At 40.3% G+C, this 17,165-nt stretch overlaps 1 protein-coding gene across 2 annotated transcripts; it reads right to left on the bottom strand.

The window, feature by feature from the left end:
- Nucleotides 1-1,407: 1,407 nt before the first annotated feature.
- On the bottom strand, nt 1,408-9,414 carry nr2e1 (nuclear receptor subfamily 2, group E, member 1). 2 transcript variants are annotated; one of them, XM_073493213.1, is made up of 9 exons: nt 9,354-9,414; nt 6,557-6,702; nt 5,821-5,908; nt 5,273-5,508; nt 4,768-4,914; nt 4,094-4,190; nt 3,834-3,983; nt 2,084-2,189; nt 1,408-1,799 (listed from the first exon to the last, which is right to left on the bottom strand). In XM_073493213.1, the coding sequence occupies exons 1-9, from the start codon at nt 9,412-9,414 to the stop codon at nt 1,637-1,639; spliced, it is 1,194 nt and encodes a 397-aa protein (XP_073349314.1). In that variant the 3' UTR covers nt 1,408-1,636. The 2 variants fall into 2 exon arrangements, with proteins under 2 accessions (XP_073349314.1, XP_073349315.1); XM_073493214.1 differs by having other exon boundaries at nt 9,387-9,411.
- Between the last annotated feature and the right edge of the window lie 7,751 nt (nt 9,415-17,165).

Here is a 17,165-nt window from a genome sequence, read left to right as displayed (position 1 = left end):
GCTACAGTAGCTAACGTTAGCTTAGAAATGGAGTCCGCTAACGTTCCACAGAGTCCCTTTAAAACACAGGAGCCACCGTGAAGCTTGTAAATGTGACAGACATGTGGGTCAAACAGTGACTTACAGTATGATGCAGTTTTATAAAAAACAGCTTCATATTTCTATCAGGTGCTGTTTGGCTTTCAGAGAGGCTGGTCAAATTTGACATATAGATTTACGCATCCACTAATTTTAAATGAACCGTCATTGGTTGATTATCCATAAAGCATAATGACTCGATAATGTACTAGGAATTTAAAATATATCCTGCAATAAAGGGGCTCTATGTATCAATTTGAAGCAAATTTACATGTATTAGTCACTTTTTTATTGGTCATATGTGAGCGGATTGTAACGTGACGTGAAAAATGAGACCTTTCTGTCTCTCCTGGTTGCCGATACAAGCCTGTGGATGATTTGTCGAAGTTGTTTTCCACGACAGTCTAAAGGGTGTGACTTTAAGCAGCTCTCTTCTCTCTGCTAACAGAGAGCAACAGTAGCTGCCGTTAGCTTAGAAATTGAGTCCACTAATGTAAACAAACGACTGTCTTCCACAGAGCCCCTTTAAATCAGTAGCTGTTAATAACCTATTTCTACACGTATTTACACTAAACGTCAGTGTTATTTGCAACGATGTGTTTTAAAAACAAGTTTCCAAAAATGCAGCTGGTCGTTTTGCATCTGGATTATTTGAAGACAGATGAATTCAATGTCTTTTATTCTCTCGGTTACAACTCTAAATAGTTATAACTCCAAATATTTACAACAGAATAAAAACATCACAGGCCACAAAAACATTTCCAAGTGCTGAATATGATTTTATCCAGTGTTAGTGTCTAACTTCACAAAGTCGACCTAAACATTTTTAATGCTGCGCCTCAAACAGGACACACCAACACAAACAGGACAGTAACCACTTAAATACAAACACCATCTTCAGATGAATGTAGTTTTACAGTCAGGAGGCGATGCGAGCATATCCTTTAAAAGTCCCCCCCTTCCCCTCGTTCTTCATAGAGTTTGTACCTCTTCTTCCTCGTTGTCCTGTGCGTTTGGTTTCAGCACCGGATCGAGGGACAGAGATTCACATCCCCTGTTTACGCATGCGTCATCTTTTTTTGGTTTCCTCACTGGGATTGAACACAACAATAAAAGACTGAATTGGTCGTCAAGCTCATTGGTCTCGCAGACACTCGAAAAACTTCTTAATATATAACATTTCTTTGTCAGACATACTTGGCAGGATGCTCTACAGAGTCTTTAGGCGATATTTAAACACTGTAGGCTGTCTGTGGCCACACCAGAGATTGCAGTTTTTCTGTATCACACAGATAAATCTAGAATGAAAGTTACAAGCTAATCCTTAACTAGAGCAACTGTTAACAGGCTACTTGGCGAGGCTGTGTTGCAGTCTTTGTTTCAATGGAGCCTATAGGCCTATATAGGCTATTTAAAGACAGCCTAAGAGATTTTGTGCTCAGCAAAAATTCACCCCACGTTTTACACCTGCTATGATTTGACATTCTGTCGACTGCTGGGTGGGTCTCTGGGCCTTCAGCTCAAGTCTTTTCCACACGCCTGGACAGATGGCGAGAATTCATATATCGCTGGACTTATACATGTCGGAGAGGAGCCTGGTGATGGGAACATTGCCGATGGTCTTCTTGAAGAACACCTCCTCTATGGTGGACGGGCCGACCGAGCGGAGCGCCGGCAGGAGCAGGAGTAGCTTCCCGAAGCGACAGGGCTGAGTCGGGTACCTGGAAGAGACATCAGCGAGGGTCAAAAACAGCCTCTCTCTGCAGTCCTGTGTGCAGACTGTCTGATGCAGCCTGAGCAATTAATTCACACCTGTGATAAATAGCCGCTAATTAGAAACGAGGTTCAACTGTTGCACCTGTGCACAATTACAGGAGACGACAGTGGCTTGTTGCCTCATTAACTTTATAATGAAACTGGCTGTTAATGGTTACCTGCTGGAGACGGCGCGACATGCACGAGCTCACAGTAGGAGCATCGACTGACGGAGCGAGTTGAGTCTTACCTGGTGTGTATGTAACTGTTGAGAGTGAGCTGTGCCTCGTCTTGTAGTGCAGCGATGGCGCTGGCGTTGCGGAAACTTCTTAACTCAGTGTTGCCGTGCGTAGGAACTGTAGGACAGAGGCAGGATTTTAACTGTTAAACAGATGATGAAGCATATAAATGATGACATATTATTAAATGAGCAGCTACAATAACTTTTATCACCATTGCCTCACCAGAAGCAGAGAAACCTTAGTTTGCTCAAGGTGGAAAAAATGCTGTCAGTTATTAATTGATTGAAAGAAAATTAGTTGCCAATTTTCTTAAATCGGTTTTCAGTCGTTTTTCAAGCAAAAAACATTCCTCATTTATAAATGAAGAGTTTTGGACAAAAGAAACAGTTAAAGACGTCACCTTGAGTCTCTTGGAAATTGCAATTTCTAATTTTTTTTTTTTGACATTTCGCAGACCAAGGCTGCCCAAACTTTTCCCCTCGGAGGGCCAAAACTGTAACTTATTGTATTGTATTGCATTGTTAAGATACATTTTCTAAGTCTGATCTAAATTTTTTGCTCTCCTGTGTTTATGATTTAAGAACAGGTGAAAAAATGTTTTGCCAGCATAATCTCTCTAAATACCATTTTTCCTACTGGCCTCTCAGGGCTTCCGTATCACGAGGATTCAATGTTCCCTTAATTGGCTGACTTCTGTGTCAATCCTTTTTATGTACAGAACATTTTACCTTACAAAAAAGAAAGCAGCATTAACAGTGATTATAATGTTTTAAAAAAATCTTTTTTTTAAACATCTTGTGGCGGGCCAACTTTGGGCAGCCCTGTTATAGACAAAACCACTAACTGTGGTAATAGTAGGCAGCAAACACTAATGAAAATATTCATTAAGTACATTGACTGAAGTATTGTACTTATCAGGCTTGGGGAGTAACGGAATAGTTGTAATGGGATTACGTAATTAGGATACATAAAAATGTAACTGTATTCCGATAAAGTTACAGAAAATAAAATGTAATTACATTACAGATTCATTTTCAGTAAAACAGGGATTACTGACAGGATTACAATTTTAAAATGAAGAATGATTAACTATTTTGTCACCATGCACATGTGCGCACACGAGTCTCACAACATCAATCTGGTCTTGAGTGAAACTGAAAACACGTCATCAAGATTAATTAAAAGTCATTTTTATCGATATTTCTTTTCTCTTGTCTTTTTTTTAATATGTTTGGCATTGGAGTAATCCAAAAGTAACATAAACTAATCAAGTTACATTACTTTAAGATTGTGATACCTGGATTATGTAACTGACCACATATTTTAACAGGTAATTAGTAACTGTAGCCTAGTACTTATGGACAGATTTGAGGTACTTGTACTTTACTTGAGTATTTCCATTTTCTGCTACTTTATACTTTTACTCCACTACATTTATGAGACTTGTGGTACTTTGAAGACTGCATGTTGCATCAGAGCAAAAGTACCACATATTTTTAGATTAATTTAATTTATAGGCAATCAGATAAAAAACCATACATGCAAAACATGCATGTACAATATGTTAATATATGTATAATTTACTTTGACTTGTACTTTTGATACCTAAGTACATTCAATAACAGATACTTTAAGACTTTTACTCAAGTACTATTCACGTGGGTGACTTCCACTTTTACCAAAACAATATTTTTTTCTTTATTTTACTCAAGTATGACTTTTGGGCACTTCCTACAACAGTGAGACAACAGCACTGACCTGCTTTGAATGTCACGATGCATTTCAAACAGGCGAACTCTGTCGCATCAAGGCGCATCTGTCTGAACCTGGTGACCACCTCCTGAAGTGCTTGTATCTCAGACATGATCTTATTCATCCGCTGAGACTCTGTGTTTTCAGTGTTCATTCCTGTGAGGAAAAATGTAATTTTACAGGTCAGCACCACAGCAGTTATTGACTCACATGTGCAGCTGATTAGTCCTGTAGTCAGATAAGCTCTCTCGTGCCTTGTTACATACCAGAAACAGCAAGAAGAGTAGTGGAGTCCACAGGAATGGCCCACTGCGCGATGCCCAGAACGAATAATTCCCTCCAAGCGTCTTCCAACAGAATCAGCTGCAAGGAGGAATTGTTTCAGTGTTAGCAAGCAGTGATTTGCTGCATTTCTTAAGCCTTTTTGAATCATATTAAACACCAGCAACTCCTGCATAAAACATGACAGGTGTTTACTTATTGGTAAGGCTTTTGAAAGCTTCTAATATGATTAAATTTAAAATATTTTAAAGGTGCACTATGTAGTTTTGGGAATAAATTTCAATCAGAGGAGAAAAATCTTGATTATGTCTAAACAAGTCATTGTTTTCATGACTGAATAAACAAATAACAAGATTTCATACTGTTTTACTTTATATGTTGTTTACATTTGGTGGACCCTGCCACATTTCTAGCTTCAAACAGTATTTGGGGGACCTTATTTTCCTCTGAGAACAACTTGTTTATTCAGTTAGGGGAAAATAAATATTCTAAGTTTGTATTCTTACCTCATTAATATTGTAAATATTAAAATTCTGAGCCCAAACACACATAGTGCCCCTTTAAACTTAAATTACATCAAGTTAAACATCTGAGAACTGTCTGTAAAGGCTTCCTTTGACTGATGTTCAACCCTGCAGGATAATATTTGGACTTGTACCTGATCAGATAAGGGCAGGGTGGAGAATGCGGGGACACTCTTCGCCCACTTGATGCTCATGAAGAGGAGGCGCGCCGCTGACTCGCACACAGACTCCGTCGCCACCTCGTAGAGGTACATGGGGGTGCCGCTGACTTCATGGGGATACTGGAGGGAGTGAGAGGGACCATCACCATCAGTTCGCGTTATAACGAAACACGGTTCAGGGAATGGTCAACAATAAAGGTCAAATTCCAAGCTCCAGCACCTGGTTTTATAATTATTAGTGTTGCTTGTGGTGGATTTACAGTGAGAAATCTAATAGGCGGATTTGTGGCTCCAAATCGGGGCAAGAATGTCAACTTCTAACCCTGACAGAAAAAAAAAGTGTAATCCTATAATAACAGTTGGGAAGGCTGTAATACAAATATCCACTGAATTTCATAAACCATTGAGGGAGCTGTATATTCTGACATTAAACGTTATACACGTCCAGTAAAGGTGGGGTGAATTATTATTTTCATACCTTCGGGGTGGGCTGAGCCAGACCCACGATGGCTTGCCTCTCGGGTGTGGTGGCCACGGCGCTCATCTCCAGGTTGTGAGGCTCCAGCTGCGTGACCGTGGTGAAGAAGGGAGGGCCGGGCAGAGAGGATCCCGGGAAATGGGTGGAGGATCCGTTCACCTCTTTGTGGCCCCGGAAATACAGGGCGACCTGTTTGCGGATGGTGGACGTCCGGGGCCCCCTCTCGTGTTGAACGGCTGTGGAAACGGACACAGAGTGAAGGAATGATCTCTGAACTGCTTATTTATCTGTTTGTTAATGACTACAGTTAGTTTATTTATGTAATCGAACTGCACTGTAACATTTCCTATAATTAATTTGTTTGTGCGAAATTAAATAAATAATCTCTGATTTCAAATAAAATGAATAAAAAGCAGCTGATCATCAACTTGTTGCTTCGTTTGCACCTCAGTTAACAGCCTTAACACAGTTTTCCATCCGGGCTGCACCACCTCGCCACTGCACGGCGCGTGTATAGCCAAAGTAATAATTCAATTAAGCCCATTTACCGTCTTTATTCATGTTCACTTCCAGACACTTTTTCAAACGGCACGCTCGGCACTGGTTTCTGTGAGTTTTGTCGACGGGACAGCCGCCCTGTAGAGAGATAAAGACAGTTGCAGCCTTCACTTCACTCGAACAACATAAAGCTTTGTGCTATTATCATCCTGGGAGGACAGTCTCCAGGTGAAGGATCGTGCTATTATCGTGTGGCTATCGACCTCCTCCCCTGCGGCTCCGGTGCGGCCTCAGCCCGAAGGATAAGTACTCCATCCCGCCCTCTGCTGCCTAAATCCTCGCCTTCGAGCCATCACATTAGATTGGATTACACCTGCTATATTAAAGCAGCGCGGTGTTTAGCCCAATACTTAATGGTAGAGGCATGACACAATTAGGCTCATCAAGGGAGACTTAACTCAGCGCCAGAAGGGGAGAGCAAACCGAGTCTCTGCGTAAAATGCGCGCTCCGTGCGTAAAGCTGGTAATGGTTTGTGGATGTGGAGCAGGGACGCCGGTTAACTTGAATCCTGCTTCTAATAAAACTCTCTTGGGACAAGTGCTGTAACTGGAGTATACTGAGTGAACGTGGCAGATTATGAGGCCCTGTGATTGCTTGTATCTCCACAAACATCATGATAAAAAAAAGTACTCATTTATAGAGATTGCACTAATTTCAACCCTGTGTGAATGTGGGGATAAACTGAACATAAATGAGAAATTGAAGAAATCAGGAGGAGGCCTCACCTGAGAGCCAGATTTGCAGACGTACGTCCTGTTTCTGCGGATGCTCCTCTTGAAGAATCCCGAGCAGCCGTCACAGGCGTAAACACCGTAGTGTTTCCCTGAGCTGCGGTCGCCGCACACTTTGCATGGGATGTCCAGAATCCGACCTGAGAAAGGCCCACACTTCTTATTAGGTAACACTCACAGCAATCATCGAACACAGATGTGCGAATAAAATGTCACAGCAAATCGTGACTCATATTATCAAGAATATTAAGGATAAATTACAAGAACAGTTTCCAAAGTTGACATAAAACTTCTGATGATTGTTGCTTCTCTGCTTTCTGCTTGAGTTGGCACCGTGCACATGCCAGAAATGAACTCGGTTGCGATGGACAAATCGTCCTACAAATTACTTGTTTTTGTCCGACGTCCACCCCACAAAACACACACAAATACACACCCAGAACCACACAAACACACACACACACACTGGACAGCGCCCCGCGCCTCAACCGACCATGGGAATTCGCGGCGCACATTTCAAGAATAAAGTCCGGTGGGAAGCGTCATATCTGAGCTCTCTAAGACAATGGCCCGAGGGCGCACAATGGAGACATTAGGGGAAAGTGTTAACTTAATGATTTTCCCCCATTGAACCTCGTCTGACTGCCTGGATCTCGACAAGCTGCCAACTCCCCTTCATAATGGGACTCGACAGCTGCTTTATCCCGCAGGTCTATAGGCCCCGGGATTAGGGAGTGACACTGCACCATGAGAATAATGCGCACCAACTCGTTTCACCAACTCAAATGAAGTGTATGTAAATCGACCCCGGTGTAGATGAAAAAATTTGATTTTTTTTTTTTTTTTTTGTCAAGATTTTGCATTGAAATCTATAGAAGTATATTTGTATGCATATGAGGGAGTCTCTTTTTCATTCTGGAGGGAAAAGCCGTCTATGTAATTACACTGACGTTTTGCCACCTGCTCATTGATTCGCCAGTGACCCGTCAAAAAGGGTAGCATGGGAATAACCAGTGAGCAGCAAAAACAATGACTTCAGGAGAGAGTTATAGGGCTTCAATTGGCAGATTATTAAGAATCAGAAGGCCATGTAGGCTATTTAACTGCTGGTCACAGCCGTGTAATTGCGATAAAATAGAGAGGAGCAACTTTTTATGTAGCGTTTAAGAGTTTGTGTGTGTGTGTGTGTGTGTGTGTGTGTGTGTGTGTAAGACTTGGCCTGCTGAAAGTTATTTTCTCTTAATGAGAGTCATTTAAAAAAGAAAAAGAAAAAAATCAACCAGCTGTAAAATACATCAGATGTGTATATCTGGTAGAATCTAGATTCTCTCTGGCTAATAATTAAAATATTGACTGTGCTCGTTGGAGTAATTTACTGGTTAACATATATTAAATAAACCAAACGAGTCAAGTTCATTTGCGCACCTCCAAAATAAAAGTCTTAAATGAATTAACGACGAACGAATGTGCGCAATAAATAAATAAATAAACAGAATGTGCGCAAACAAATATAAAACTAGATTTCAGGGAGTCAATTAAATAAAATGACACACAATTTTGTTGTGAAGGAGGGGGAATGTATTTAACTTCCCGCTGTGGGGGTCCAATTCGTCTCCATTGTGTGCAGTAATTGCTTGAAGATATATGGCATATTCTATTAACGTAATCACCATCAAGGCGCAAACCTGCTAAAAGAACTGGAAATTAAGTTTTTACTGGGAGCAGGAAATGTCTCCACTGACCACCCATAATGTAGGTCTGAACTTGAATCACAGTGACGGTGTGAGCTGTTGGTTCTCATTTAAAAACATGTTGGTTATGAACAACATCTGAGCACCTGCAGGAGAAGCAACAGTTGGGACGTGAGCTGGAAGTGCTTGGTGATAGAGAAAGAAACGCACAAGTGAATATTAATTTAACAGAAATGTCCTATCTAGCTAAAACAGAACAATAACCTCCATCAGGCTGTTATATTATAATGTGTGTGTGATTTAATTTGGATTTATTACGAGGCCTAACAGAGGGATGCTCGCTGGAAGGTTAAGAAAAAAAGCACCGATTAAAACTGAATCTAAATCTTTAAATCACAAGAATAAAACTCAACAATTTAGTTTGAAATCTCTGAATGCATTCATGATTGATTCTTTCAAATAAAGCTGTTTTTTTTAATTGTAGGACAGAAACGCGCGCACGCGGACACGTAAAGACAAACAATTGATTTATTATTATTCCTGTAAAAGAGAAAACTATCAGCGCAGAAATACAATAATCTCTTATCTCTTTTAAAACCACATTATCACTGATTTAATGTCTCGGTTTTTTTTTTAATCGTGTTATTCCTCGTTTGGAGGCTCTGCTGCACATGGAAGTGAAGGCAACAAGTGGCATCGAAGCGAGAGAGGAGAGTATTCTCAACACTTGTTATTTCTTTACGTCTCAGCTTTACAGAAAATATATATATTTCTTTATTCCAGTCAGGCTGAGGGCGCTTTAATTGTCAGACGTGGACGCAAGTTTACGCAGCCTACTGTGTGTGTGTGAGTGTGTGTGTGTGAGTGTGAGTGTGTGTGCGCTCGGGAAAAAGCCACGGACGACAGCCTTTCCCCCCACGGATCACTACTCACATTTATCCAAGATCGTGAGGAACAAACTGACTTTATCATTGCACTGAAGCTCTGATGACAAGAGGAGTATCAGTGATTTTATTTATTTTACGCTCCACGCCACAGAGAGGCCTGATACTCACACGATATTCTCCAGAGGGATCAGGGGAGAGGGAAGCGACACTTACTTGATTTGACGTTCAGAATATCCAGACAGCCACTTGTTGAGCCGGCGGGTTTGCTCATCATGGATGCTCGACTTAATAATAAAGTTCAGGATGAAAAAATGTCCTCTTTCTCTTCTTTTTTCTTGCTGACAAACAGTTTTAAAAAAAAGAAGCGTGAAGCCGCAGCACTTTCCTGCAAGTCTTCACCAGCAGCGATGAGATCGGCACGTCCCGAGTTGCCAAACTTGACAGATTTCCTTTCTGCGACCCCCAGATTAAGACACAGGGTTGTACATTGTAACAGACAGTCTTCACCTCCAGGAAAACCCGACTTCAACCCCCAGGGAGAGCGACCTGTTAGCGGCGACAGCAGCCCTGCAGCCGGTGCACAAAGTTGGAGTTGGGAAAACGCAGCCTGGAGCGCATCCGATGTTGCCAAACCCCGGTGGGAAAAGAAAGTAAAGAAAAAATAATCAATATTCTGATATTCTGACAGCTGAAAGCTTGTTAAAACCAGGACACGATGTGACTTTGTGGTTGCGCGTTCCTCAAATAAGCCTCGGTAATATTTATGAGAAGTGTCAGGGGGGGAGAGGCTGGAGGGTGGAGATCTCCACTTCCTTCATCCACTTGGCTTTCTACTCCAAACTCCAGCCTGACGTCACTGGCGTGTGAGGGAGTGTGCGTGTGCGTGTGTGTGTGTGTGTGTGACCGATGGTGTGAATGTGTGTGTGTGCAAGTGATGTGAAGTGCCTTGCTCATGGATCAAGAGGCATTGCAAACACACAGAAAAATAAAGAACAGAAGAGAAAAGAAAAGAGAAACACGTGTTGCATGCATGTTTTGTGCAACATTGCGATTTGTTTTAGTTTTGCATTATTTTATTTGAGCCACAATAAACGACTGGAAAGACTCACAAATGAATACAACTCAAAATATTACACTATAACATGTTCAAAATTAAAAAAAATTAAAATAAAAATGCAACAAACTTCCTCCATTATCTCTTCATGGGGCATTTTCTGCATAAAAACTTGCACTCATGACCTCTGTGAGCATTATCAGTGATGCTGAGGTATGTTGTGAAGAGGTTACTAACTATATGCAGGCGAGGGAGGGGGGGTTACAGTGTCATGCTCCTCATTTCCTACACACACAAGCTCAAAAACAATTGTGTCTGGTTACACATGCAGTCCTTACCCGACTCAAGGATAAGTGCCTGCATGGGGCCCACTGTAGACACTTATCAGTCAGAGCCACTGTTAAACAGCTGAGGTGGTGCTGATGTTCTCACAGCTACCTTAAAGACGTGTTGGCTGTTTGTCACATTATCTATATATTTATCGAGATATCGTAGAAATATGACTTTAGCTCTCTTTCATTTGTTAAAGGTTTATCTTGAGCTTCATTCATCAACATGTTGCAGGTGTGTGTTTTTGTCTCATTTACCAGCGTCCATTCAAAGGATTTGTTAGAGCTTGTTAGCAGGACAGACAGTTAATATAAAGACAGAGGGACAGAGAATTAGCACCATTTACTCTGAAGTCAAAGCAGGACTCCTGTGATGTGATATGATGATGAGATAAAAAAAAATGTTATAGAAGAGAACGAGAGAAAAGTGGAAGAAAAACATCAGTCATGATTGATTTTCATGACTGAATAAGCAAAATGAACAAGCTGTTCTTAAAGGGCAACACAGTCTCATACTGTTTCATACTTTGCTTATATTTGGTGGACATTTGTAAGTAGCTACCTTCCTTCAGACAGACCTAATCCCACCCTGAGGATGGCTTGTTTATAATGGAAATGTAACAAATACATATTTCTGACTTCAGTGCACCTTTGATTTTAATCAGTGTTGTTTATATAATTCAATCTGTAAACACAAACAGAAAATTTGAAACTTGCACCCTCACTTCTCCTGTGATTTAAACATTACAGCTTATAAAAAAATGCATTAGATTAATAAAATAGGAAGCACTTTATAACAACCATCATTAATAAATGCTGAATAATAGTTAAACTTTAGTTGATTGTTATAAACAGTTAAATGCTTTATAAACCATTTATTAAGCAATTTAAGGTGTTATTAACATCAGTTGCAAGTTTCTTAATAAATGACTTATAAAGCATTTAAATGTTTTTTAACAGTGAAATAGCAATTAACTAAAGTTTAATTAAAGGGGAACTATGTAGTTCTGGAAAAGAAATAGATAATATTTACAACATTGATTCTCAGAAATATTTATCTTTTCCATAACTGAATAAACAAGCTGTTCTCAGAGGTCCAAGAACACTGTTTGAAGCTAGAGAGGTGGCAGGGTCCGCCACATATAAACAAAGTAAAACAGTATGAAACTGTGTTGTCCTTTAAGGACAGTTTGTTTATTCAGTTTATTGAGTCATGAAAACAAAGTGAGTTTGTTTATTTAGTTGGTTTAAGCATGAAAATCAATCAATCAATGAAGATTTTTCTATTCTAATTAAATTTTTCCTCCCAGTGCACCTTTAACTATAAATTAACAATTTATTAATTATGATTATTATAAAGTGTTACCAGAAGTGGATATATCTCAGTACTGCCTCCTCCAAATGATGATAAAACAACATTATCTTTTTACTTCACACCTAGTGCAGTTTTGTTTTTTGTTTATAATGTAAACATCCACTAAAATGAAGACAATTTAATTTTAGCTGTTAAACATTTTATTTCACATTTGACTTCTCACCTACATTTACAGTAAACCTACACAGTAATTTTCCCTCAAGCTCTTTTACACCAGACAATAAGATCACAGTACAACATACTTATAGACATTTTACCATACCACGATTACATAAATTGTGTGTACGTGCAAGTCCAAATAAAAGAAATAAAAACAACAAACAAACAAAAATAACACATTGAACAACTTTACACCACATTGCACCTGGCAGCTACATCACATCTTGTCCAGAAAGCTCACTTTAAAGGAACACTGTGTAGTTTTGGCGGACAACATTTTGATCCGAAGGGGAAGTTTTAGTTTAGTTTAGTGCCGAAACAAAATTAATTCAAACAAACTCTTTGTTTTCAAGGCTGAACAAACAAACTGACCTTAAAGGACAACTTCACACTGCTTTACTTTGTTTATATGTGGCGGACCCTGCCACCTTTCTAGCTTTCTCCCTTATTTCCCCCTGAGAACAGCTTGTTTATTCAGTTATGAAAAAAATAAATATGTCTGATTTTGTATTATTACCTCAATATTTTGCAAATATTGAAATTCTGAGTTTGGATTTCTTCTCCAAAACTACAAAGCGCCCCTTTAACAAATAAATTATAATTAGATCCAATATTTATTTCACTCTCTTGTGCCTCACTGCCTTCACATTAATTAAAACCATCTTTAACCGTTTTAAGGTTTACCGTCCACACCTCCCATCACCCCCCGCGGTCAGTCAGTCAGTCAGTGGCACCGGGCTGCCGTCCCAGTCCGGAGGCTCGGGCCGCTGCAGGCCCCGCTCACTGACACCCTGACCTTGACAGCTTGCTGTGCTTTCGCCGGGCAACTCCAGAAATCCATATTCTGTGTTTTAATTGTGTTCATTCCCACGGTACACTGAAGGCCATATGGACTCACAAAAGTGTCGATTTAAGCGGACAGGGGCGAGGCGGAGAGGCGTAGTTAATTGCAATCAGCCATTGTTGTGTCTTTTCAACCTGAACAGAACAAGGCTGGAGACTAACAAGCCCGAGGAGAAATCACCAGAATATTCCTTTGATTTGTCCTGCGGGGACACGTCGAGAGTCCTCAAAGGGAAGTTTACGGACACATATTGTGTTTTTTTTTTTTTTTCACTCCTCATAATAAAGGCTACAATACACTTTTATTATGGGGGAGGGGAGACAATTTTCCCGACTCCTCCTCTTTTTTCATGTCCTTCTTTCTTCTCAGGTAACGACCACTTGTCTGATTTCTAGAAATTAAAACGAAATATTTCCAAGTGCGTGTGTGTGGTGCGTGTGTGTGTGTGTGTGTGTGTGCGTGTGTGTGTGTGGGTGGCTGCCGGGGTGGGTGAATGTGGTGAATGTGTGACATAATCTCCTTAACTCGTCCTAATCCTCGTCATTCACTGATAGCCTTTACACAAATATAACCAACATCATGGTTGCCGGGGTTGCCTTCTTTCACTTTTTCTTGTATTAGTGACTCTCTTCTCCTCAGACAGTCAATGAAATGACGTGAACAAAAGGGGCCAGTGGATTGTGTATCTGTTTTCTTCTTCTTCTTCTTTTTTTTTTTGGAAAGGGGGGGAGAGCTCAGCATCAGTATGCGGATACTTGACATACTATAGGATAGACTTTAACAAGGAGAGAGGAGTGGGAGCCCGACAGAAGTCACTGCAGGACAAAAGCAGAGAGAGAAAACACAACTCAGGTGTCTTACACACCTGTTGATTTTATTCTAATGATGTAAGGATAAAAAAAAAACAGCGGCTCGTGTTCAATAAAGCATTTAAAGATGGTAAAAATAACTATTTACGGTGTAATTCCGACTGGAGTCCGCAGTTAAGCCATCTCTTTACGCACAGCTATCACTGTGCAGGCCCCTAACCGACCAGGCGTAAAGCAACTGGCTTTGGGGAGAAGTCACAAAGCTCCGGAGAGCAAATAATGAGGAGAATTCAAGCCGTGCATCCTTTAAATCTGACCGGGGGAAGATCATAGTCGGTCCCATCGGCAGGTGATTGTCTTCGCATGAATCCATCAGCTGTCTTTGATCACAAACAGTAATTAAAATGTGATTTAATGTCGTTGAAGGGTTGTAGAAAGGCCTCACCTCATCGTGGTAATATTCGACAGTCTTAAATGTGATGAAACTTTCCAAATAAGTGGAAATATGCAGCTGGATTTCAGCACCACGGACAGTTCTGCTTCTGGAGACTCGTGTTACCTGTCCACGTGTTCACTCCTGTAACCTCTTCATTTAAAGGTGATCAGAGATATTTAATTAAGACACGGTTCTTTACTCTGCAGTCAGCATTAACTGGGTTTGATCTTGACTGAGTGCTCTAATCCAGTAATTGCTCTGATCCTGACACGCTGGTGTTCAACCAATCAGGATCCAGTATTGTGACGATTCTCCCATGAGGCCTATGAAGCATTTACCTTCATTAAGAAACATCAGTTAGTCAGAGAATAAACTAAATCATGTTGAGCTTTTATTTTGAAAGTTAAATGATGACACAGACTAATCTAGAGGCCTTCCTGTCCTGACTGTTTAATGTGTTTGAAATGTTTTATTGATTGTTTTGTTATGTGTAACAGGAGTGGAAAGCAGTGTTGACTCAGTGGATTATGCTTGTGAAATAAAGAGAGAAAAACTGATACTTATATTTACACTGCACATACCATCATGTTTTTCCTTCTAAAAGATGGAGACAAGTGGACATTTTGTTGTAGCATTTGTGCTAATAGCCTCTTTATGTCACCAAACAAACACATTTAAATGCAACCCAAGACAGATGAAATGCAATCTCAAGTGTGAACGTTACAACTGTATCATATCGAGGGAGTTGCTCCTGTGTCATAAGCTACAGTCGGATGAAAACATGCATTGTTCCACCGCAATAGACTTTTGACAGCTTTAGCCGTTACTTTTCAAATTAAGACTTCTGCAGACAAACCATACAAAGTGCTTATAAACAAATGATGTTTTGTTATAATTCAAAGATGTACTATGTGACTTTTTTACAGGCCTATAAACAGATAGAGCTTTTGATTCAAGGAATAGCAGTTTGCAAGAGCTAACATGAGTTTTAGATGTACTTTAAAGCCAAAACAAGCTCATATTTGAGTTATGGTGGGGTGAGAACAAAAAGATTGCAGAAGTTGTACAGTTCAAGAATGTAAGACTATATAAACAAAACTGTTATTGAAAAAAAGTTACATTGTGCACCTTAAAATTGCCCAACAGTATAATAACTGTATAAATAGCAAGTTATTTGTCATGCTAACATTTCTCAAATGTGAGGATTAGCTGCTTGTTTTAATTCATTTTTAATAATTTGGGTTTTGTACTGTTGACAAAACAAGTGTTGTGAACAGGGTTGTAAAAAGTAATCAAAAGTAAAGTTAAGTAAAGATATTGTGTTAAAATGTTACTTTGGTAAAGGTGAAAGTCGGTCATACGAATAGTACTTTAGTAAAAGTATCTGAAATACAATTATACATGTATTTCCATGTATGAATATATTGTATACTATGTGTCGACCATAGCATTTTTCTGATTATTGGAATTAGTTTGTTTTCTTATTTTATTTTTTAACCGATTGCTAATAAAATACATTACCTACTTTCACTCTGATGCAGCATGCAATCTGCAAAGTAACTAGTTATGAGATAAATGTAGTGGAGTAAAAGTACAATAACTGCCCTGAAAATGTAGTGGAGTGGAAGTATAAAGTAGCAGAAAGTTGATATACTCAAGTAAAGTACCTCAAAAACTTAAGTATAGTACTTGAGTAAATGTATTACATTCCATCACTGGTTGTGAAGGTGTCACTCTGGGCTCTGCTGGGCTGAAACAAAATTACTTCAACAATCAGGAGATTAATCCTTTATGAACACAATCATTAGTTACAGACTGATACAAAACAAATAGAAATGAGCTTCACATCCAGTGAAATGCTGATTTCATACTGTTTTACTTTGTTTATATGTGGCGGACCCTGCCACCTTTCTAGCTTCAAACAATGTTCTGGGGACCTTATTTTCCTCTGGGAACAGCTTGTTTATTCAGTTATGGAAAAAATGAATATTTCTGAGTTTGTATTATTACCTTTGTAATACGTTTGAATTTCTTCTCCAAAACTACACAGTGCCCCTTTAAAGCTCCTTTTTCTGATAATTAGTTCAGTAGGACTTTGACTTGTAACAGAGTATTAATTGTATTTATTTTTTTACAGTGTAATATTAATTGAGTAACGGATCTGAATACTTCTTCCAGCACTGGGTGGGTGTCGGTTGTTTCTCTGCGGCAGTTTTGGTTCCGTGCAGGAGTTTATCCACCAGGAAACACAAGTGTGAGACCAGCAGCTCCAGTGAAACCACAGCACTTGATGTCAGGTGAGATCCCTCGGGAATAAACCACACCACTGACCTCACACAGTCCCACCATCTCCTCCACACACGCCGAGGCCTCACCGTGAAGGAGTCCCCCCCTACCACCCCGCCCCAAAAAAAACACCCCAGACCCAGAACCCAAACCCAGAAACCCACAAAGTCGGTGCGGTGCAGTTGGACGCTCTGACAAATCTATTTGGGGCAAATTGTCAGTGAGAAACTTCCGCTCGAACTGCCGTGGACAAAACTGGCTGTTGGGGAGAGCAAATCCCGCTGCATGAGGGTGGGGGACAATGGGGGGCGAATGTGTTGATGTGCGGCCGGTGGCTGGGGAGGGACAATGGACGGATTAGTCAGTCCTCTGGCTGACTGATTTGAGATGGCTCCTCTCAGCCTCTCACCGTGGGGAGTCCCATTGTCCCGCTTCTGATTCCCACTTCTCACAAACTCCAAACAAAAGTCAATCTCTTTCTCAAGGGAGGGGGGGAAATATCGACCCGTGTTTCAGCTGGGGAAAGTGACTCAAAAACTTATTTGCAAGAGATGGCTGACTCTCTAACTCCCCTTCCACTCTTTATGTCTTTTTTTCCCACCTCTTCGCCTTCATCCTCCTCATTTGCAGTCTTTATTGCCCTGTGGTGGTGCCGGTGGTGGTGTTGGATAGTGGGATGTTGAATGATCCCGGGTTTTCAGACTCGAGTGGGGCTGGGGCACCTGTTGAAGGC

This window comes from Pagrus major, chromosome 22, assembly GCF_040436345.1.
Source record: "Pagrus major chromosome 22, Pma_NU_1.0".
NCBI classification, from domain to species: Eukaryota; Metazoa; Chordata; class Actinopteri; order Spariformes; family Sparidae; genus Pagrus; species Pagrus major.
Note: the sequence above shows the minus strand (reverse complement) of the source record. Positions and strands in the feature narration are given on the sequence as shown.

What these genes read in the sequence shown, in the direction of transcription:
- nr2e1 (XM_073493213.1), bottom strand. Translation starts at nt 9,414, where the DNA reads ATGATGAGCAAACCCGCCGGCTCAACAAGTGGCTGTCTGGATATTCTG. An exon ending in TATTCTGAACGTCAAATCAA is followed by an intron (nt 6,703 to 9,353) that starts GTAAGTGTCGCT and finishes GGCCTTTCTCAG; the next exon opens with GTCGGATTCTGGACATCCCA. An exon ending in AGTGAACATGAATAAAGACG is followed by an intron (nt 5,509 to 5,820) that starts GTAAATGGGCTT and finishes CCGTTTCCACAG; the next exon opens with CCGTTCAACACGAGAGGGGG.